Source organism: Taudactylus pleione, unplaced genomic scaffold (assembly GCF_031769625.1).
Source record: "Taudactylus pleione unplaced genomic scaffold, aTauple2 ptg000554l, whole genome shotgun sequence".
Classification (NCBI taxonomy): Eukaryota; Metazoa; Chordata; class Amphibia; order Anura; family Myobatrachidae; genus Taudactylus; species Taudactylus pleione.
Genome location: NW_028284956.1, coordinates 669,533 through 694,000, shown reverse-complemented (window position 1 = coordinate 694,000; position 24,468 = coordinate 669,533). Strand labels below are relative to the sequence as shown.

Here is a 24,468-nt window from a genome sequence, read left to right as displayed (position 1 = left end):
TAGGAGCAGCAAACCATGTCAGGTGACCTACCATGTCAGGTGACCTACCCTGTCAGCAGCACTAGCACTAGGACTTCTGTTGAAGAAAACCAAACAAAAGAAAGAAATTAAGGTTTTTTCCTGGGCCTTCTTGACAGAGATTCACATAAAATCCATATAAAATATTACTTTTACTATATATGATTAAAATTGGGGGGCACCCACACTACACATGAATATCAGACAGACATTAACAAAATGAATAAAATGACCTAAATACTAATTCTTCCAGGTGTTAAATTGTATGGTGAAAATATTAGTAATCCTGGAATCATTATATGCTGGTAATACGCTGATGATCTTATTCCATAACTGCCTGGAAACAAATTATACAGATGCTATGCTGTGTACCACTCTGTCCCAAAAATTCTCCTGCGTGTCTTAACCTACAGCACCTGGCATTCTCAGGTGGTCTCCCATCCGAGTACTAACCAGGCCCAATGCTGCATAGCTTCCAAGAGCAGACGAGGTTGGGCACATCCAGTATGGTATGGCTGTAGGTATAATATCAATTAGGGGAATGAAAGATGCCCAGGTACACAGACAAAGTAATAGTGATTGTAGGACTATCTCATATGAGGAGTCCACTTTATTAAATAACACACGGTTCAAAGAAAGTAATGCATAAGCGTACTGTAATTGTTCCACTTGTAGATCATCACAAATATCATCGATCATAAACATTGGATTCATAATAATTAACGGTATATGACGCATCAAGATTCATACAGAGTGTTCTAATATGCTACAGTGTTCTAATGTGCAAAATACTGATAACATTGCCATAAATGGTACACTGTATCTATACAGTGAGAAAGATTTGTTTGTTTCTAAATATTATCAAAATATGTCACTTTGTGACCAAATATCACTACACCAGTACGTATTTCACGGCTAAATCCATGTGTCAATCTTAAAGTAAACAAATCTTTGTGGATCGATTACGGCATATTTCATGTCAGATGAATTTTAATATATACATATCATTGTATGCATTCTGTACACAGGTAGGTCTCTCGGCTCACTCTGCACACATCAATCTCAAAAATACTGCCTATGTAACTTATCTGACATACAAGAATAAAGGCAGCATGGTTCAGCAAAGAGAAGGCAATATATATATTTATTATCTCTACAGATAATCTGTTTAACTCAGACCGTCTCTGCTGATGTCTGTCAATCCACAGAATATTATCCATGGACTTAAGTACAATACCAGTGTTTAAGAGATTCTAGATGCAAGAATAAGGTACATTAACTCATGGCATATATATAGTATTCAAATTCATAACATCAATGTGTCCAAGTGCTGTACATATGAATATCCCAGGGCATTATAGCCATCCAGTCAAAATTCTATACCATAAATGAAGAGTCTCTCTGACCATGGGGTCTATTTACTAAGCAGTGTTAGGAGACAGAGTGAAAAGTGATAAGAAAGTGATAAGGTGCCAGCCAATCAGCTCCCAACTGCCATCTCACATGCTGTGTTTGAAAAATGACAGTTGGGAGCTGATTGGCTGGCACCTTATCACTTTCTTATCACTTTTCACTCTGTCTCCTAACAATGCTTAGTAAATAGACCCCTATGTCAGAATGAAGAAACATCTTTTCTTTGGTTTTCTACGGTACGTTTTGGGCTTTGGGAGCACCACCAACAACGACATATGAAACATTAGGTTTTCATAAGATGCAATATAGTTGGTATGTATTGAATTAAAAATGTTCTGTACGGAATCTCCTCTTCCTTTTGTATCTTCAACCGAACCTACCTCCTTACCTGGAAATACAAGCAATTTGCCGTATCCAAATGGGAGCCATCCACTGTGCGTTAATCTTCATGACTAAATCGGGACCCCAATACAATTCTCACAGAAAAATGACCTTATGCTTGATAACTTTGAATATTTGAAGGGCCATACACCTAATTTTAAGACCATTTATATTATCAACTAACAGGACAATTGGAGAATAGGAAACTTAGGGCTCGATTCAGACCCGCTCGCTAGATGTGTATGCAAATTTCAGCAAGGCAAGTGATCGCACGCCAAAGTATTAGCAGGCCCACGATGTCTTGGCGAGGGATCGCTTTGTGTATGCAGACGCTCACCAGCCTGTCTTAAGACACCCACTTGCGCACGTACCCTGCCGCAAGCACTGCGAGTGATTCAGTGTGAAATACAACCGGATGACGTGTACAATGACACTGCCTCTAAATTATGCACGTCTCTGAAACGGCGTTAAGAGTTAAGACGCTCAGGCACTCCTGCGTTCGCACCTCCACTCCCTCTTTTCTAGTGGCCAGCCCCTGTCACCACCCACAAACGGCTTCTCCTGTCACTCATTCAGCGGGGCTGTCTATGCGCAGCGAGCGAATGCTTCCCGATCGCTTGCATTGGTTCGCGCACGCGCATTGTGATGCGTACGCATGCACAGAGTGCAAACAATCGGCTGGCTGCGTGCGTACACTTCCTAGCGAGCGGGTCTGAATCGGGCCCTTACATCCACAGTATTTCTGATTTTATCTACTCTTATTTAACTTTAAGGCCTACAAATGTATGTTGCTATCTACTTATTTTATATCAATTTTATCTTACCTATTGTTTTTTAATAAATTTTGTTTTGTATTTCATCTGCTTAGTAATTGAATAATGTTTACAGGCTTTGAGGCCACTGGTGCGCTGTTTATATTCATTACTATTATTGTATTCCATTTGTGGAGACTGAGGGCCTGATTCAGAGCCGGATGCTCTGACCAGAGCGCTCGCTCTGGATCAGGGCCCTCCTCCATGAAAATGGAGCGGCCTCCTGGCTGCTCGTATAGCTGTGGGTGACCACCCACAGCATATGCGAGCGGCCAAAAAGATGGTCGCGATGGTCTTGACCATCGCGACCATCAGACTTGCGACGGAGACCCTGCGGTAGGGTCTCCCTGCCACAAGCCCTGGAGTGATTTTGGCTCTATCAGAGCCAAAATCACTCCCACTGACATCACTAGTGATGTCAGTGGGGCCGGCTTCAGATGGTAGGCGTTCCCATGGGAACGCCTCCATCTGGCAGGCACGCCCCCAGCACGCCCACCAAAGGGGCCGTGCTGTCAATCAACATCGACAGCACGCCCCCTTTGGTGCGAGACCCGGAGCGATGGAAAGCCCGTCGCTCCCCGGGTCTCGCACATGCGCACGACTGAGCTCCCTCCGTCGTGGGCATGCGCAGTGGGGAACATCGACCCGCTTGCGAGCGTACTGCTGCTCGTGAGCGGGTCTGAATGACCCCCTGACTCTCTCCGTTATTCAGCTGCCTGGAAGAAACACCCAGAGTAGTGCCCGATTGGTTTTATATCATGATATAATTACCCCCTCTACCATCTGCAGACAGGCTCCAACGTTGCACCAGTTCCGAACTGATGGAGATTGGGTCTTCGAAGTCAAAAGAAATTCCACAAATAAATTAAAAAGGTGCACTTACCACCCCCTGCCCACCCCAAATATTCCATCAGACTCAGTGCCTGAACTGTTTTCCATTATAATAAAGGAGACCACGGACTCGTCAGCAGCCTAGTGCGAAAGCAGCCTTCAACCCCTCCGAGACTATGGTTTGAAAACATTGGGGCTCTTCCTGACCTCCTGGGCTGTGTGGGTTTGGGTAAGTAACAGTATTGAGATCCCTGGAGTATCTTGGTTGTTGAATATGAAAGTAACATTTTGCATTAATGTTCTAGTATTAAAGCTGTAGACAGATCGGGTTTGTACCTAGTGTAGACAGACCAGAACTGAACACTGCCAGCAGTGGCCACAGGTCTGGAAAAGGACATGTTCCAAAGATCAGGGATGAAAAAGAACATTTTAGACTCGGTCATGGGGCAAAATAGGTTTTACTTGTCTGGAAAGAATGAGCTGAAGTCCTCAGTAAAATGGTAAAACTTTCTAGAGATAGACAGGATGGCTTGGAAAACAAGATTCTTGGGTATCATCAGACCAGGCACATGTCAGGCTAAATTCTTAGACTGAAACTCCAGAGAACTAGCAACAGGAATAAAGGAGTAGGTTTTGACTCATTAAGGTATTACCTGACAAACTAACGGGAATTCGGGCAAAAGACCACAAATGGCCATAAGCATTTGTGTACAACTCGGATGCCCTTTAAAAAAAATCCCTGTGTTCCCAAAAAATTAACTTAACTTTCCATAAGAGGTACATGACATATCACTATAACATTTTTATTCTCATCCTTTTGCTGCCCTCCCTCCCATACCCCCCAAAAAATCTTGCTGTCTGACACAACATCCTCAGATTGCCTCATTGTAGGCATCTCCCTGCTGGCTCCGGTATAGGGGATGACACGGGGCAGTCTGACTCTGTTGCACAGGTCTACAAGAAGTGACAGAATGCCCTTTAGGAATAGGGGGAATGGGTCTAGTGGGGAATTCAAAACCTGAGCATCTGGAAGTCATTTAAGAAGACTCCACGCTCGGTGATGAAGCTATGCCTCTTTGGAAACATCGTATGCTGGACAGGAAGCATGTAAACGCTTATAAGACAGCAAAAACATTTTCACGCTAAACTTACTGTAATTTGTTGCAAATTCTGCCAATTATTTCAAATATGCAAATGGCTTATAATAATAATAAACAGTGTTTGGCAACGTGATACGAGACAATGAAAGCAAACACGTGTCTCAGGAATTCATTTATGATATTGGTTTGTTGAATAAATCGCAACAAAATGCAACAAGGGCAAAGTCTAATTTAGGGGACCCAGGTTTGTTCTCCTTAAGTCTAGTGAGTTATCACCAAATACTTCCTTCCTCTCCCACACTATGACATTAAGCCTGTTATTTACTTACAGTACTTGTTTTTCTAAGCTTCATAAAAAGCTACTGTGAACTAGCAGTGATTTGACATAAATGTTTACTAAATGGAAAATGTGGTTAGACTTATGCAAAGTAGACACAAATATCAAGCAGAAGCCAAAATTTCAGGTACTTAACGTATTGAAAAAGTTTTATCACAACTTAGGTATATTGAAAACTAGAGGCACAAATCAGACTGATCCTGTCATTTACCGCATTGACCAAATGTCCAGATCATATGGGACATCATTAGTTGGTCAAATTTCGGTCATGATTGACCTCCAATTGATCTCGATCTATGGTTGGTTGGGAAGGATGGTCAATTTGGAGTACATACACTGCTATTTACTAAAAACTAAGGGTGTATCCAATTAGCTGCGATAACGATAAGTTTTCTCCGGCGAAAACTTTACTGAACCATCGCACAAATTTGCAGCTTATCGCATGTATGCGTGCTCCCGTTTATCATGCCATCTTATTGCAAAACCATCGTTAACACAGTCGCAGGATAATTCTTGCAGGGATGACTGTCGAAAAGTACAGGTGAAAATGGGGAAATCAGCCTGTGCCCCCAAAAAAGGTAAACTAATATTGGGTAATAGTATAGAAGTCTTTTATTGGCCATAATCAAAGGGTTTGGAGTTCTTAAATGGTGTCAAATGGCTGTTAAATGCATTGTTCTATAACAGTAAAAAAAGATAGAAACACTTATTTTTGGACAAAGGTAATGCTCTAGTTAAATTAGGGGTACATAAAATGGGGTGTAAGTATATTTTTGAGTAATTTTTAGGGCATTTTTTTTTTAAATTTAAAATACACCTGCTGCAATGCAATGTTTAAAACACCTGCCCCATCCATACAGCCCCCAAAATACCTAACCCACTGCATTGAACCTATTTTCATGCACTGTTTACTTTTTCACCCCAAAAATGATGTCATTATTGGCCCAAATAAGCTAATTAAAAAAATATGTTTGCCTAATTAGTCATTAAGGGGGTGTTCCAGGGGTTCTGCACCAAGTCCTGACATTTTAGACCAAAAATGGGGATTTTGCACAATTTTTCACTTACTCAGAGATGGTGAAAACTAATTTGCGATAATTGCTATGGAAGACTTCGGACCTGCGACAACCGCAGCTACTTGGATAGCACGATACCATTTTCGGAGAATAATTTTCACAAAGCTAATTGGATACCCCCCTAAGACTGTCAGAGTAGTAGTGGCTATAGGGACTGTTATATGGCTGATGGGAGAGGACAGTAAAGCATCCTGAGACCATTCATGTGTGGGGTTGCTTCTCAACCAAGAGAGTGGGCTCACTCACAGTTTTGCCTAAGAACACAGCCATGAATAAAGAATGGTACCAAAACATCCTCCAAGAGCAACTTCTCCCAACCACTCCCTTGGCTGAGAAGCAACCCCACACATGAATGGGGTAAAGTTATTTTTTCTGATGAATCCCCTTTCAGATTGTTTGGGGCATCTGGAAAAACGCTTGTCCGGAGAAGGAAAGGTGAGCGCTACCATCAATCCTGTGTTATGCCGAGAGTAAAGCATCCTGAGACCATTCATGTGCAGGGTTGCTTCTCAGCCAAGGGAGTTGGAACCCTTACAATTTTACCTAAGAACACAGCCATGAATAAAGAATGGTACCAAAACATCCTCCAAGAGCAACTTCTCCCAACCATCCAAGAACAGTTAGGTGATGAACAATGCCTTTTCCAGCATGATGGAGCACCTTGCCATAAGGCAAAAGTGATAACTAAGTGGCTCGAGGAAAAAAACATTGACATTTTTGGGTCCATGGCCAGGAAACTCCACAGACCTTAATCCCTTTGAGAACTTGTGGTCAATCCTCAAGAGGCGGGTGTACAAGCAAAAACCCACAATTCTGACAAACTCCAAGCATTGATTATGCAAGAATGGGCGGCCATCAGTCAGTATGTGGCCCGGCAGTTGAGTGACAGCATGCCAGGGCGAATTGCAGAGGTCTTGAATAAGAAGGGTCAACACTGCAAATATTGACTCTTTGCATAAACTTAATGTAATTGTCAATAAAAACCTTTGAAACTTATGAAATGCCTGTAATTTTACTTCAGTATACCATAGTAACATCTGACAAAAAGGTCTAAAAACACTGTAGCAGCAAACTTTGGGAAAACCAATACTTGTGTTATTCTCAAAACTTTTGGCCATGGCTGTACATTGACCAGTGACAATTTTATTTTTGACATATTTCACTGAGGAGACTGGTGCCTGATGTATTCCTCTGGGCAATCGTGAATTTGTCATAGTTGACCCTTCAACTCTCTTATAGCCCCCTGTATTTCCACTTTGTAGGGCCAAAACCAACCAGTAGCCAATCAGAGAATGACATTCAGAGGGATAGACCAAATTTTAGCCAATCAGAGCATCAGAACACTCAAAAGGCTAGACCAAAATTTAGCCAATCAGGCCGGTCACAAGGATAGTCACAAGGATAGCCCAACCAGTAACCAATCAGGGCATTCAAAGCACTAGACTAAGCTGTAGCCAATGAGAGTATTAAAGCAGTCACTGGGATCAACCAAACTTAAGCCAATCAGAGCACTGAAATTTCCACACTACACAAACTAACTGCAATAGACACAAGAAGAAAACACAAGTTTAAGGCTCCTGTATAGAATACATACCTCACACATCCATCTTGTTATATTACTAGCCATCTTTGCATAACTAACACTGAAGATAGAGAAGACAGATGAACATGTGAACAGGTATAAAAATAATAATTATAATTATTAGTCTTGCTGGAATAAAATACTGTAGCTACAGTAAGATAAAGTGATTGAAATAGAAAATGGTAACTTCATTGCCCCACTTGAAAAGGTTGAAGAATGACTACGAAGAAAGTAAAATGACCCAACGAAAATGTTTTCACTGGAAACAACAAAAGTTCACATAATTCCTGGAAACCTGAACAGCAATACCACAAAGTGGGAGCTTTGCTCAAGGACACAGCTGGGATCCAGGTCTTGGGTTTTACCACTGAGGAAACTGAACTAGGATGAAATGTCCCGAAATATAAAAATGCGTTATACGCAAATGTTCCTCGGATCAGCTTAAAATATAATTATCTCTATTTTCAACATATGTAAAAGTGTAAGGAAAGTACTTTGGAAGCAAAGAACAGTATTATGTCAATAGAAATTTAGTACTGGATGTCAGCGAGGCAACTCAGACGGCTGTATAGCCAAACCAAAGCAATACAGTGATTTAAACTAGAATTGTGCCCAAACTTCCATAAACTAACAACTTGGCTGCCACGGGTAGAATGATTTATCCCGCAGATGATGTGGCACTCCCTTACCGCACAATATATAGGAATAGATGTTACAGCCAATTAAATAACGTAGGGACTGCTTAGTAAGGATGATGTAGACGATCATTATAGTGTAAATGCAAAAAGCAGCAAAGCTATAGTAGCATAGCCGGTGTTTATGCAGTTTCACAGCTGTAAAAAATGAATAAAGAACATAAAAAATACAATACAGCTGGACATTCAATGTAATATCACAGCTTCAATGGCCCCAAGAGGTTCTGGATGGCAGAAAATGATCTATTAGAAGCTACAGGACTATTGACGAGCTGGGCAAATGATGCCGCCAGAAGATGTCCAACACCAGTTTGTGTATGCGGTTATATTCCTAATGCACTATAACAAGTCGCTAGGTAGCTCGAGCTCCACATACAACTCATCTCCCGGCTTCCGACAGGATGTGAGTAGTTGTTACACACTCGTCCCATTTCTTCAGCTAAGGGGCTATATACGATAGAAGATTGTTGTGGACTCCAGCACTACCGCTAACACGCAAGCACTTTAGCGTAAAGTCAGCGAGACCTGCTGAGACGAGGGTGTGAGAACTCATCAAACTCCTTTGGTTCCATCCTGTGCCTCAATTTGCACAAATGCAGCGAGATTTTCACACCAACGCTCTGTAGAGTCAGATGGAGCAGATCTCTATCTTATATTCAGCGCGTTGTAAAACATTCTGAATCGCCCCGGTGCTGGCAGAGCGAAGTGGAGAGGGATGAACCTCCTGAGGTCACCCAGGAGATAAAGGGGTTCACGCAATGTTTTCGAGACATAGGAGCAGAGTTCCCTCTACACTGCAATGTGTCAGAGTGATGGAATTCTGTGACAGCCGGGGCTTATTTTCTAATAAGAACTATAAAGCTGGATTCATCCTCTATGGGGGCGATCCAGCCTTCTAAAGTGTGGAGAAGAGGACCAGTTGCCCATAGCAACTAGTTTCTACCTACCATTATAGAATGTGCTTGACAAATACTAGGTAGGAGCTTATTGGTTGCTATGGGTAACTTCCACACTTGTGCTCTTCTCCACTCCTAAGGAGTCTTGATAAATCTCCCCCAAAGGTTGGGAACCACTGAAAATAAGACAATGAAAACAATGAAGCCAGACGTCACAGTGCTGTACAGATGAACGACACTGTCTTTAAGTTCCGATTTTGCCTTATATCAATCCACAGAACCGCTATTCAATTCTGTATAATGTTATATATAGAGAGAGCTTTAATAGATGGGGTTGGTGTGACACTATAAATCTATTCTTCCCTGTTGTGTGGTTGGGAGATATTCTGTGCAGAACACTTAAGGTCCAGTTGTTCTAGGACAAACGTGTAATTACTAACCACGGGGTGACACTTATTCCACTACACTGACGCAATCAGCGGCATCTGGGCTGTCGGTATAATAACTACATCCCCTGTTGCCAACTCTTTATACGCACAGTATGACTGGGACTCTCCTTTATTTGTGGTTATGGATAAAAAATTAATTTGTCCATGTACAATGTCCCCAACCATATAAACGTACTGAGTATCTACAAACAAATGGATGAGACAATACATTAAGTGCTACATTAAAGTTAAATGTCTTACTCTGGTTACATATAAGCCCGGTCCATCCAGCAGAGCATATACAGCCGTCCTCCTCCGCGTTACATGTCCCATCGTTCTGGCAGTCATCACATGTCAGCGTGCAGTCCGAGCCAAATGTACCGTCGAAACAAACTAAAAAAAAAGGTCCATACAAATAACAGTAACCAACAGGTGATTTTTATTATTATTATTATTTTTTATTTTTTTTTACAAAACAGAAGTAACTGAACCAGTTTGGTGACTGTGACCCCCACACTCCTCACAGTGTATTTGGTAAACAGCTCCATCTCTTGCACTGTAAGCAGCCGGCTAACACACAACTGAACGTGCTCAGACTGGTGGCCGGATGCTATGAGCAACGTTAATGTGTTTGCACACTTGAAAAGTACCTTTAGGTGCTATTACATTACAACCTCATGTTATTTTTTCCTGTTCTGTCTCTCTCTCTGGGGGAGGTGTATCAAACCTTGGAGAGAGATAAAATAGAGAAGTTGCACAAAGCAACCAATCAAATTCTGTCATTTATCTAACACAGTCTATGAAATGACCGGCCCACTTTACTATTTTCTCTCTCTCCAAGGGGTCTAGTTACTAAGCAGTGTTAGGAGACAGAGGGGTCTATTTATCAAGCAGTGAAAGGAGTAGAGAATTAGACCAGTGGAGAAGTTGCCCATAGCCACCAATCAGCTCCTACCTATTATTTTACAGACTGTACTTGATAAATGCAACATTAAAGCTGATTGGTTGCTATGGTCAACTACTCCACTAGTCCACTTCTCCACACTTTTCACTGCTTGATAAATAGACCCCAGAGTGAAAAGTGATAAGGTGCCAGCCAATCAGCTCCCAACTGTCATTTTTCAAACACAGCCTGTGAGATGACAGTTGGGAGCTGATTGGCTGGCACCTTATCACTTTTCACTCTGTCTCCTAACACTGCTTAGTAAATAGACCCCTAAGGCTTGATACGTCTCCCCTTCTCTTCATGAGACCCTGTGGTCCACCGGCATCAAACAGTGACAGATTTAGGGGTTAACGTATCAAGCAGTGGAAAGTGTGGAGAACTTGCCCATAGCAACCAATCAGCTTCCAGGCAGCACTTAACTACTGTACATTCTATGAAATGACTGGTACAAGCTAATTGGGCACCACTGGTCCACTTCTCCACTCTTGTCACTGTTGATACAGTCCATTGCATTTGTTTATATCTCTTTATATCAAATGAAGTTGTTCCCAAATTTGTCTCTAGAGCATAAAAACGTTCAGTCGCCTGTATAATGCTGCCTGGGATCCTCTTAACCATTGTCTAACGAGAATGATTTGTTCATGCAATATGATCACAACTGTATGGCCTTCATTCAGGCAAGGTGGGATCATTATGTGGATTCGGACTTAGGGCCTGATTCAGACCTGCTCGATAGGAAGCGTTCGCACGCAGACTGCCGATATTTGCATTGTGCGCATGCGTACGCATCGTAACGGCTGCGCGAACCAGTCCGAGCGATCAGGAAGCGTTCGCTCGCTGCGCATAGACTGCCCAGCCGAGAGAGTGACAGGAGAAGCCGTATGTGGGTGGTGACAGGGGTTGGTCTGTGAATATGGGGGAGTGGATGTGCGAACGCAGGTGTGCCTAAGTGTCCCAACGCCATTTCAGAGGCATGCATAATTAAGACGCAGCGTCATAGTACACGTCACCTGGCTGGATTTTACACTGAAGTGCTCGCAGTGCTTGCGGTTGGGTAGGGTCAACCACAAGCGCTCCGTTCGCTTCCGGTGGTACTGACGGTTGCATACACTTCCTGGAGATGACGTTTATAAGTGGGTGTCTTAAGACAGGCTGGTGGGCGTCTGCATACACAGGGCGATCGCACGCCAAGACATAGTGGGTGTGCCTATGCCTTGCCGTGCGATCGCCTGCCTTGCTGTTAGTTAGCTGAATTTGCATACGCATCTAGCGAGTGGGTCTGAATCGAGCTCTTAGTGCATGTCTAAGACCCATACTCTTTGCAGAGAGAAAACACCGCTTAGGAGTGGGCGCCAAAAGGAGACCTGAATTAAACAGGACATACAAAACCCAAACATTCCAAATCGCCGGTGATATGCGGTGAGGAGGAGTGCTAATTGCCTGTGTGGCCACGGTAATATTAATACATTGGCCCCATAAGGTCTCCAGAATTTTGGGAAATTGGCCCTCGAACCCCGGTACCCAAATGACCTTCAAGCTACACAGATGCTGTTCATCTATTAGAATGAGCAAGTCACCAAGGAATACACATGTGCTCCCGATCGGTAAGCTGGAAAACATGACCCGCTGAGATAGTCATTGAGCACTGGGATACTCGTTGCACCTTCCAGCTCTTTCCTTCTCCTCCCCAAGTTCCCTAAGACTGAGTTACATGTACAGGTTGAGTCTCCCATATCCAAAATGCTTGGGACCAGGGGTATTTTGGATATCGGAATATTCCGTATTTTGGAATAATTGCATAAAATAATGAAATATCTTGGGAATGGAACCCAAATCTAAACACAGAATGATTTTATGTTTTATATACACCTTATGGACATAGCCTGAAAGTCATTTTATACTATATTTTTAATAATTTTGTGCATCAAAAAAAGTTTGTGTACATACATGAAATTCATTTATGTTTCATATATACCTTATACACACAGCCTGAAGGTTATTTTATACTATATTTTTAATTATGTGTGCTTTAAACAAAGTTTGTGTACATTGAACAATCAGAAAGCAAAGGTTTCACTTTTCCAGTCATGCTAAAAATATTCCGTATTTCGGAATATTCCGTATTTCGGAATATTTGGATATGGGAGACTCAACCTGTAATAGCATTTGATCCTTGCCTATACTATAATAACAGACAAATCAGCTTAGACGTGTAGAATAAACAGTAATAACTTATAAGTATTATTAAAACCACATGCAACCACGTGCCATTGTGTAAGAAAAGGATATCATTTACTATATAATTGAATAGCATTTTCCATATGAGAGACACAATTCCTATTGCGAGCTAACAATGGCTAATTACAGTAATAACTGGGTAAGTGGATAAGTGCTTATGGGTCATGTCGTTATAAGTGGAAACATTCAGCCACAGCTAAATATGTAATGTAAATGGACGTAAAGAAATAACCACGCAGGTATTGGTTACCGAATGACTCCGAGAGCGTGTGCTCCCCTCGGGCTTCTGCCTCCTCCTCTTCATCATACTCGTCATCATCAAATATTTGGGAGAATTCATCCCTCAATAGAGTAACCTGAGGGAGGGAGTATTCAACCGGGCGGCGCCTGGAACCTGCTTCCTGGACAGCTGGAGAGAAGAGCGCAAAAGAATAAAATAAAAAATACATACAGTAATGTAAGAGAGCGTAACTCTTGGTTATCCTTGGTTAATACCACTGTTAAACTGAGTACTACTCAAAAAGTCAAAAACAAATTTGACCATATTTGGAATAAAGGTCTAGGCATGCCCGCCCCAGGGTCCCGAGTTAACAGGTAAATGGGTTATCAGTTTGAGTATCAGTATGAGCTCTGGGGACTTCACTTGAGGAGGGCCTGTTACAAGGCAGATAATAAACATAATAAATATGTGTGGGGGGTTGGTTTACTTCACGGGTAGCAACTGTAGTCCTGAACCCTAATTCTTTCATCCTAAGACTTCATGATCTTTATATGCAGTTGTGTAGTGTGGCTTTTTGTATTTACTTACGTTTTGTTGTAATCCCATTTCGTTGTTGTCTTTGGGCCTGATTCAGAGTTGGGAATAGAGAGAGATATCTCTCTCAACTGATCATCTTGGTGAAACCATGTTGCACTGCAGGGGGGGCAGATTTACAATGTGCAGATAGATTTAGATTTGGGAGGGAGGTGTCCAAACTGACATCTAAATTGTAGAGTAATACTAAAGCTATGCAGTATTTGTGGGCTACATGTAAAAGCAGCCAGTATTTACCATACATGCAAAAAAAAAAAATTATTTACACCCCTTGCATTGCAACATGGTTTGTCCAGGTACACAGTTAAGTGCTATCTCTCTCTCTATTCCCAACTCTGAATCAGGCCCTTTGTCCACTAGTCTTTATGCTAAGTTCATATGTAACCGTGTTGCACTTTGTGTCTAATTTTTTAAATAATTTATACTAACTCCGAATATGCAGACAATTGAGGGGGAAGGTTGACAATTCAAGATATCCATGTTAGTTGTATGTTGTCAAATCCATCTTACTGTTTGCTATGGGTTGTTTTTGTGCATTTATATGTTTTCTGAGGGTTTAACCATAAATATATTGCCAACATTCCATGGAGGTAGCCATTCTGAGGGTTTAACCATAAAAATATTGCCAACAGTCCATGGAGGTAGCCATTCTGAGGGTTTAACCTTAAATATGTTGCCAACATTCCATGGAGGTAGCCATTCTGAGGGTTTAACCATAAATATTTTGCCAACATTCCAGGGAGGTAGCCATTTTGAGGGTTTACCCATTAATATCTTGCCAACATTCCATGGGAGTAGCAATTCTGAGGATTTATCCATTAATATCTTGCCAACATTCCACGGATGCAGGGTTTAACCATTAATATTACGCCAACATGTTGTGGAGGTAGCCATTCTAAGAGTTTAACCATTAATATTTTGCCAACATGCCATTAAGGTAGCCATTTCTGAGGGTTTACCCATTAATAGTTTGCCAACATGCAGCGGTGGTAGCCATTCTGAGGGTTTAACCATTAATATCTAACTAACATTCCATGGGGGTAGCCATTAATATCTTGCCAACATTCCATGGAGGTAGCCATTCTGAGGCTTTAACCATTAATATTTTGCCAACATTCCATGGAAGTAGCCATTCTGAGGGCTTAACCAATGTGGATGAGCATACAGCATATTAATTTAATGGAAAACATTAGATTATTGTCTCACATCCAAAAATGGCTGATTCACTGTTGTATATTAATGGAGTGCAAAACAGGCAGCAAAAAGGAACTTTGGGCTTGTTGCGCACCTTCATTTCCACAAGCGCACCCAGATTTCCACTATGACACATAGCTTTATGGAGCAGGATGGCCACATATGCAGTAGATCAGTATTTTGAGCTGAGTGAAGGCTTTCCTGATAATATTTCAACTTTTGCAGAGTGCATCTATAAGGGCTTTTCCTCCTATCCATACAGCAAGGTGCACTTTCAAAGTAGGCGAGTAGCTTGCAGTGCTTACTGGGCAGACCATTAGGGTACATAGGTACAAAACCAAGGCACAAGGCAGTATGTAGCAGGTGTGCATGCCCTTAGTTCTGTAATGTGCCTCTTCCCATGAGGTCTATGCTCAGGAAGCAGGTGTCCCACTGCATCACATCCTGCTTTAGCAGACATGCTGGAGCGACACATGGCAAGTGACCCGGTAGTGTGTAAAGGACTGTTGGAGCTCTACTGTCAGCCCCTGGGAGTAGCTCTAGGGGTCATTCTCCTTGACAGTACTGATGTGGGGTTATGGCTCCAGATAGGCTGGTTGAATGGTGACAAAGGTCCAGCTGCAAATGAATCGTGGACTTTGGTAATGTGTGCACCTGCCAACGCCAGGAGGACATGGAGATCATTCCCTACCATGTGGGTAAAGGAGTAAAGAGTGTGGCTCAGCATCTGGGACTGTGCATTGAAGCGATTGAGGCAAGAATGCTGGTGAGGAATAGTGTGTAATATGTACCCTGTGGCATGTGTTGGTGCATCTTTCACAAATTATTTGCCTAAGTTACTTAGTTTATAACTTATGCGAGAATGCCAGGTGCAACACATAAGGCTGAGCTTTCGGCAGCTGGCAGGGCTAACCCAGCTAAACAATACCCCTTGTATCCTTACATTTACCTCCCAAAGCCCCCCCCCCCCACTGATCCCCAAGCGATCACTAGTGAACTGATAAGAAGAGAATAAGAATGCTTTACATAATGGCTCCTCTGAGATTAGGCAAAGGGAGCTCTTTTATTCATTCATAAATGGTCCCTTTAATAAGGAAATATAATCTATTAATTAATTTCAGTTGGGCTCCAGACACACCCCTCTGGGGTTGTACATTGTTTAGTGGACAATTAAACCTGTGTCTATACAGAGCAATATCAGCAGGAAGGATAATGAGAAGGACCGGGCATTACCATTGCAGCCTTTGCTGTCCGCATCCAGCCTGTAGCCAGTATTGCAGCTACATACGAAGGAGCCAGGAAGGTTCTCGCAGACCTGGCCGCATCCTCCGTTGTTCAGTAGACATTCATCCACATCTAGGCAGAAAAAGAACTGCATTAGTGGTGGACAGAAACCATACAAACCGTTCCACCAGCAGCCACTGCACAAACCTTAAACTTATAGTATTTTACAAAAAGTTTTTGAACACCAATGAGGACCTGCTTCTCTCCCATGTGACAACATTTCCAGCCTGGAAGTGCATTTTTGTGAACCTATGCTTTGTGCTTAACACAAATCAACTTTTTGGGGAGTCCTCAACAACATCGGGACTATATTTAGAAAAGCCATCCTCTATACTCTCAAGCTGCATACACACGTAAAGATTTTCTGTCCAACCATCCAACTAGTTGATTGGGTGATTGAAAATAATCTGGTAAGGTATGAAAGCAAATGACAATCATCAATTTGCTCCCAAACGCCGGAAAATGGACAAAAACTGTTGTTTTAACAAATTATTTAGATCAAACATTTAACAAACTTGTCTGACGACCATTTTCATCTGTTTTCTGGCATTTAGGAGCAAATTGCTGATCATCAGTTACTCCCATACGTTACCAGATTTTCATTCCAACCAGTCAACTGTTTGGATGGTTGGACAGAAAATCTTTACGTGTGTATGCAGCTTAAGTCTGCTTGTATAGTACATGCACAGGATGCTCCAGAGTCCTGACTGCCTTAAAGATGTTCAATTACTGAATTCCTGTCCAGGAATAAATGTAAAGCTGGCCACACATCTAAAGATTATCTCTCCAACCAGCCAACTAGTTGATTGGTTGGAATGAAAATCTGGTAAGGTATGAAAGCAAATGACAATCAGCAATTTGGTCCCAAACACCGGAAAATGGACAAAAACTGTTGTTTGAACAAATTGTTTAGATCAAACATTTAACAAACTTGTCTGACGACCATTTTCATCTGTTTTCTGGCATTTAGGAGCAAATTGCTGATCATCAGTTACTCCCATACGTTACCAGATTTTCATTCCAACCAATCAACTAGTTGGCTGGTTGGACAGATAATCTTTAGATGTGTGGCCAGTTTAAGGGCTCTATTTACTACAATCCGCATATTGAATGCGGATTGTAGTGTGATATTACCGAGTGAATTGGCATTGCGAATTCAGGCAATATCACAGGGATTTACTATAAATCCCTTGCAGGGACAGAGCTTGCGATAAAGCTCTGTCCCTGCGGATCCCATCCGCACTCTAGTCGCGGTATTTTCGGAAAAAATACCGCGACTAAGAGCCCGCGCATGCGCCGACCCACCATCGCTGCTACCCCCCACCGACGCTAAGCCCCGCCCCCGGCGCTAAGCCCCGCCCCCCATGATCGCAGACCCCCGGTGTGAAAACACCCTTTTCCACTTTATTTTAGTAAAAATAATGTTAATAAATAGAGCCCATTGTCCCCTTAAATTTCTCACAGCTTTTACCTCCTATGAGAATGATTTATAGACCTGAATTAATAACTCTTGAATTTGCTTCTTAAGGTGTCTCAGGATTTCACGTTCCCAAATGCACCATCCACCTTCTGCAACTGGAATAACAAGTAAAGTTATCGCACGCAAAATGTGTACTATGTACACACACTCAGGGCCGAAACTAGGGCAGTGCGACCAGTGCCATGGCACAGGGCACCGCAGGGCGGGGGCGCTGTTGGACCTATCAGTTGTCCTGTTTATTATCATTCTCACTTGTAGCTTCCTCTTCTTTTATCCCCAGCATCTCCTGGCCTCCCCTATCTCTTCTTATGTCCCTATTTAAAAAATGGGGAGGAGGGGGGCAATGCTCTCTCTGACAAAGGGCACCGAAAAAGTCTAGTTACGGCTCTGCACACACTTCAAACAATCTAGAAACCTCTAGCTATAAATTAGACCACAGGTTCTCAAACTCTGTCCTCAGGACCCCAAACAGTGCATGTTTTCCAGATCTTCTCATAATCACAAGTGAGATAATTAGCTCCACCTGTGAATCTTTTAAGATGTGTTAGTGAGTAATGAAAACACCTGTGCACCTGCTGAGTGGCCTGGAAAATGTGAACTGTTTGGGGTCCTAAGAACCGAGTTTGAGAACTACTGAATTAGACTATTGTAGAGGTTAAAAGCACAAAGTGGTGGATATATAATAATGTTTTATATGGCATGACTTTACCTAGCTTGTATAAGATGCTACTAAGCTATCTAGCAAAATGTACAGCTAAAACATCCTCCTCTATATCTAATTAATGGATCTGCCCCCTCACCACACAGCATACAGTAGACGGTACAATAGCATGACGTAAGAGGGGGTGCAGTATGATGTCACCGAGGGCTCGGACAAAATCAGAGAATCGGAAACTGCCTGACACAAGAAAAATATCCTTGAAGTATGATAGCATGAAGCTCAATGTGACCTATGGAACCCACTGCACTTGGCACAGTTAAACAAATAGAAACATGTTGACTTTAGAGTGCGTGGAGATTTCAAGATTCTTCTCCAAGGAAAACAGTAATCAGTTATGGACATTTTCCTCTGTGAAACAGCAAAACAAAAGCATGAATATTTCATACATTCCTTTGCACCAGACTGAAGACTGGAGTAGACCTTTCACCTTCATAGTAAAGACCAACAACTTATGAACTTGTCTAACATACGTGAGACTGCAGCCAATTTCCTAGGAACTTAGGACATCACTGAGGCATTAAGAACTTTGCACATCATGCCTCAGTGAGGTCACTAGGTCCCTGTTCAGATTTCAGTTCACAAGACTTTTTAGTTGAGAGAAGTAATTCTTTTACATTCTTACTACATGACAAATTAAAAGGTTCTTATGGTCTTATTATGAAATAAAGAATGCTCTGTGAGTGCAGGCAAGTCAACAAAAGTACTGTACATACAATGTCAAATAATTCTGTTTCCATGTACATTTGCAAATGTTGTTGACACCTTTTTGGATCAATCTGCGGTTTAGCTTTACAGCACCGTTTAACTAGAGATGCGCGCAGACCCCCGTGTTTTGGTTTTGGTTCTAAATCATCATCATCGTGTTTTGACAAAATCACCCTCAAGTGTCTTGGTTTGGTATTTCTTTAACAAATTGATAAAAACAGATAAAATCATGTCACTTGGACGTGTTTTTGTTCCTATAATAGTATTAGCATCCAATAGTTTACTATCCACTCAATTTTGACCACATCATAGCACCGGAAATCATGAGGGCGAGACTTAAATGCAATCCAAACTACCCGAGATCCGGTTTTTACCTCCGAATACCGAACTTAGTGATCATAGGGCCTGATTCAGACCCACTCACGAGCGGCTGTCCGCTCGCAAGTGGGTCGATGGTGTGCACTGCGCATGCGCACGACGGAGGGAGCTCTGTCGTGCGCATGCGCGATGAGCGAAGGACTTTCCTTCGCTCGTAGTGTCTGATCAAAGGGGGCGTGCTGTCGATGTTGATTGACAGCACGCCCCCTTTGGTGGGCGTGCCGGGGGCGTACCTGCCAGACGTAGGCGTTCCCAAGGGAACGCCTACCGTCAGAAGCGGGCCCCACTGACATCACTAGTGATGTCAGTGGGAGTGATTTTGGCTCTGATAGAGCCAAAATCACTCCTGGCCTTGCGGTTGAGAAACTCAACCGCAGGCTTCTGCTCGCACTGGCGATGGTCGCGATGGTCAAGACCATCGCGACCATCATCCTGCACGCTCATATAGGCTGTGGGTGGTGACCCACAGCTATACGAGCGTCCAGGAGGACGCTCCATAATTATGGAGGTGGGCCCTGATTCAGAGCGAGCGCTCTGGTCAGAGCGTCCGGCTCTGAATCAGGGCCATAGTTAGGACTCTGTTCGAAATGGGATTGAAATGCTGGCGGCTGTTTACCTGCAGTTCAAATCCCAACTGCACAAGCCTGACAGGAGGATATCCCGACTGGGGCTGGTAAGTATTCTAACCCTCCACTCCCCCCTCCCCTCTAACCTTAACCCTCCCTTGGTGATGCCTAACCCTAAAACTCCCAGGGTGGTGCCTAACCCTAAATCCCTCCAGGGGTGCCTAATCCTAACCCCTCCTTCTTGCACCCTAAACCTAACTTTCCCTGGGGGGTGTCTATCTCTAACCTCCCCCCCCCCAGTGGCGCCTAACCCTAACCTTCCCTTCCCCTAGCCCAGCCCTAACCGTCCCCGGGGGGTGCCTAACCCTAAGTGCCCCCAGGGGTGCCTAAATCTAACCCTCCCCCCCCCCCGTAGCTAACAGTTAAGACGCGCCAGACTTACCTAGATGGGTCCGGCGTCTGTCTGTCTTCCAGTGTCGGGATTACGATAGGCTATCTTAAGTCCCGGGTCAGGCTTTAGGCGTTGGTATTTAGACCAGCGGCATTCAGTCCGCCGGTCTAATAACTGCCTTCCCTCTGTTCTACTCAGAACCCCAAAAGTGATCCAAGCCAGGACTCTGTTGGACTCGGAAACCCCAAAAGTTCGGGTGTGTTCGGTTTTCAGCAAATACTTGAACCACTCATCTCTACTTTTAACAAGTATTTGATATATTACAAAGGAGAGTCACTTACCATCACATCCACAGCCATCCAAATTGAGCCTGTAACCAGAGTAGCAGACACACTCGTAGCCCCCGGCATAGTTTGAACACTCTTGCTGACAGCAGGAGGCGCCGTTGGTGCATTCATCAGCATCTGTGTGAAAAGCAAAAGAAACAGACTCATCAAACCAAGAGTTCAGTTTAAAATGAGACAGCCCTGAGACCTCTATGTAAGTAGAAAGTGGTTAAGGGCACAAACTTGACATACCCCACTGACAATGAAGGTCCTTTATCTAGGGACAACTGCATCTTGCTACTATGAAAACCTAACATCTATTCCAAAGCTTATAGATGCCCCCTACAAGAGAATGGGCAGAATACAAAGATTGTGTTAAGGGGAATGGTGGCATCTGATGGGGCAACTGCTAAGAAATATTAAGCAGTGAGGGACTAATAGTAGGGAAAATGGCCCTTAATAAATGTATCTTTTAAACGGCCACCTGACATCTGTATATAGTGGAAGCAGCCATGAGAAAGTGAAATGCATCATATCACAGTGATGTCACCATTTCCTAGTGCACCAGATCCTTGCTCAAGAAGACATGAAATGGCTGCCTCCGCTGTGACCAATGGGTTAACTGTTATATAATAGGTCTTTAGAGTTAAAAATAATTTTTATACTTGTTGTTTAAAAACATTTTTAGGCCAATTTGGCTATCATTATTTTTTTATTATTATTATTTATTTTTTTATTATTATTGTTTATTATTATTACTATTATTATTAATAATAACAATATAAAATATATTTTTATACATAAACAATATGTAAACATTAATCCAAAATATATATTTGGACCCTCTGTCATACTGGTTCACACTGTAAATATAGCCATCTTTATAGAAACATATATGAATAGTTTGGGGGGAATTCAATGGTTTTTTTCATGCTCTCTTCTCCCCGATCTGTCTAAAGTGATGGGGCGATATCCAATTGTTTGTGCTGACAGGTGCGAGTTACTGGGGGCGTGATTCAGTACTGAAGGGAATTGCAAATCTGCACGCTAGCAGCGTCCTTGTAAACATGGAAATGCGGCAGGAGGTGTATTACCCCCCCTACTGCATTTGCGATCCTAGCACTGCGACCAAGGTCGCCGACTGGGAGAACCCGGCATCGGGCCACCAGCCAGCTGAGTAAGTCTCAGCTTACTTAGGCTGGCCAGCTTGTAAAGCCTGGAAACTGCTTCAGTGGACGCAGCCCCTGACCTTGCCACTCCTGGAGAACGGAACGGACACCCCTCCATCTACGGGAATGCCGGCTGTCCTGCCTGTCAATCAGTTCACAGAACGGGTCCTGCGCACGCGCAAAATTCACAATAATTGGGAATCTGCATTTAGCGTGCAATGCTGAAATTAGTTCCTGGGAGACCATTACTTGTTACGCCCAAATGCAGCAAGTTTAGATGTTTAGAGTGGCTAAACCCGTCTAAAGTACAGGATGCGCTGCGTTTGGGCCGCCTAAAAGCCCGCATTTTTGCACATTTATGCTTGCCACCTAAGGAGAATACGAGCAGAAATAATGGGTGCCGGCTGCACTCGCGCACATCAGCAGAAACAATAGAATAGCTCCTGTCTGGGACCCAAAACACAATTGAATTTCCCCCCTTTGAAGGAAATCATGTAATTTACCAGTGCATATTTTAAAACCAGTATTTTCAATTTATTTCAGATGGTTATACACAAAAGACATTCTCCTGTGATTTTGTTACCCTCTTCCAAAAATTGCATTTTGGAAATTGCACCGCACTATAATCACAGCATGGCCAGTACTAAAATGACATGAACTAGGAGAACGTGGCTTTAATCCTCGCCAATGAAGGTACAGGCTGTAAATCCTGGCACTGAGAATAGCTTGCAGCTAAAAATTCAACCTTGTAGAAGCTTACATACTAGACAGGCTGACTTACTGTATCAGGAAATATCTTTATCATGAGATTTACCATAAGCTTCAAAATAGAGTAAGGAAAACAAAAGAAGATATAGCGTCTATTAAGAGCGAATATCAATATGTTTTCATCTAAAATATTCTCCAGGTTCCGCAACAGATTTGTTAACTCACACGACCTCCAGCTGGACAGTTTTGGTTAAACAATTTAATTTAGCTGGTGGCAAAGACTGTAACAGTCCAGTTAGTGCATGATTGGATTCTAAACTGCAGTACATTTCGGGAAGTGTTTCATCTTGGATATAATACAATATAAACCAGCTTTAAAAAAAAAGAAAGAAAAAAAAAAAACATAAAAGAAGACTGTGTGGGTTTTCAGCTAGACTAGAATCTATATATATATACACAACACAAGCAAACACTGGATTAATACTGCAGCTCGGGACTCTGGTAGAGAGATGTAAGTGCCTGAACTGTAATGGGCATGTTCCTTTATAGACACCAGGGATCACTACAGAGCAAGATACTCACATTAATGCATGTTAACTAAATGTGTATGAATTCAAGTGACAACACAACTGTCCTGCATCAGTGTGACAGGAGCTTCATAGTAATGTTTTGTGCTGCTGGGGATCCTGCTTCTTCAGCTATTTAACGCTCAGTCTGTGGCTTCCTGCTGCCTCCATTCCCCTCCTCATATCATGTCACTGACCCTGTCACATGCAGCCCTATACTCACTAACATATTACTCATCTCCTGATATACTCTGTGCTGCTGGGGACAGTGCTCCTTCCACTATATAAATCTCAGTCTGTGGCTTCCTGCTGCCTCCATTCCCCTCCTCATATCATGTCACTGCCCCTGTCACATGCAGCCCTGTCCTCACTAACATATTACCCATCTCCTTATATACTCTGTGCTGCTGGGGACAGCGCTCCTTCCACTCTATATATCTCAGTCTGTAACTTTCTGCTGCCTCCATTCCCCTCCTCACATCATGTCTCTGCCCCTCTCACATGCAGCCCTGTCCTCAATGATACATCACTAATCTCCTGATATACTCTGTGCTGCTGGGGAACCTGCTCCTTCCACTATATAAATCTCAGTCTGTGACTTCCTGCTGCCTCCATTCCCCTCCTCACGTCATGTCACTGCCCCTGTCACATGCAGCCCTGTCCTCACTGACACATCACTCATCTCCTGATATACTCTGTGCTGCTGGGGGATCCTGCTCCTCCCACTATATAACTCTCAGTCTGTGGCTTCCTGCTGCCTCCATTCCCCTCCTCACATCATGTCACTGCCCCTCTCACATGCAGCCCTGTCCTCAATGATACTTCATTCATCTCCTGATATACTCTGTGCTGCTGAGGGACCCTTTTCCTTTCCTTTGGACATGCGCCAAATCAGCAATCCAAAGTCGAATGTATCTCCGTCCGCGGTCAGCACACCATACACGGACACGCTACCGATAGAATACGACAAGCAGACGCTTACCTATGCACGTTTTCCCATCGGAATCCAGATCCAATCCCTGCGTACACAGGCATAGGGGCCCTGTACTGCTGTGGCGACATTCGTGAGAACAGCCGCCATTGTTTATTTCACAGCTGTTAATTATCTCCATTTCAATCCCTGGAACAGAAAAAAATTTATCACTTAATGTATAATTATTTAGGTCATACAGGAAGCTCACTACCCTGGATGTGGATTATTGCTGTGTACGTATTTGTTTTGTAAATTGAGTCACTGCTAATGTGGACGTAATGACAGCGACCAGCTGCTCTATTACACTTTAGGAGGCCCAGATTTAATGTAGAAGTGTGAGGTGTCATATCTGATATTACATAAAGATGGCACCCTAATGCCCCTCTCTAGCTGCCAGTATTTTACATTCTGAACAGTAGTATAATACAGCTTTTCCACCA

The 24,468-nt window shown here is 42.9% G+C and overlaps 1 protein-coding gene and 1 pseudogene across 2 annotated transcripts in view; both read right to left on the bottom strand.

Annotated features, from left to right (window-relative positions):
• The window catches only part of MEGF6 (multiple EGF like domains 6), a 433,964-nt gene that overhangs the window by 54,088 nt on the left and 355,408 nt on the right, over positions 1 to 24,468 (bottom strand). For both annotated transcript variants that reach the window (XM_088452600.1, XM_088452601.1), the window contains exons 10-14: positions 24,038 to 24,175; positions 20,628 to 20,750; positions 15,995 to 16,117; positions 13,004 to 13,162; positions 9,831 to 9,962 (exon numbers count right to left, since the gene is read on the bottom strand). In XM_088452600.1, the coding sequence (XP_088308726.1) occupies positions 9,831 to 9,962; positions 13,004 to 13,162; positions 15,995 to 16,117; positions 20,628 to 20,750; positions 24,038 to 24,175 (675 nt within the window). The remainder of the gene's footprint in view (positions 1 to 9,830; positions 9,963 to 13,003; positions 13,163 to 15,994; positions 16,118 to 20,627; positions 20,751 to 24,037; positions 24,176 to 24,468) is intronic.
• Positions 423 to 541, bottom strand: LOC148482050 (5S ribosomal RNA; annotated as a pseudogene).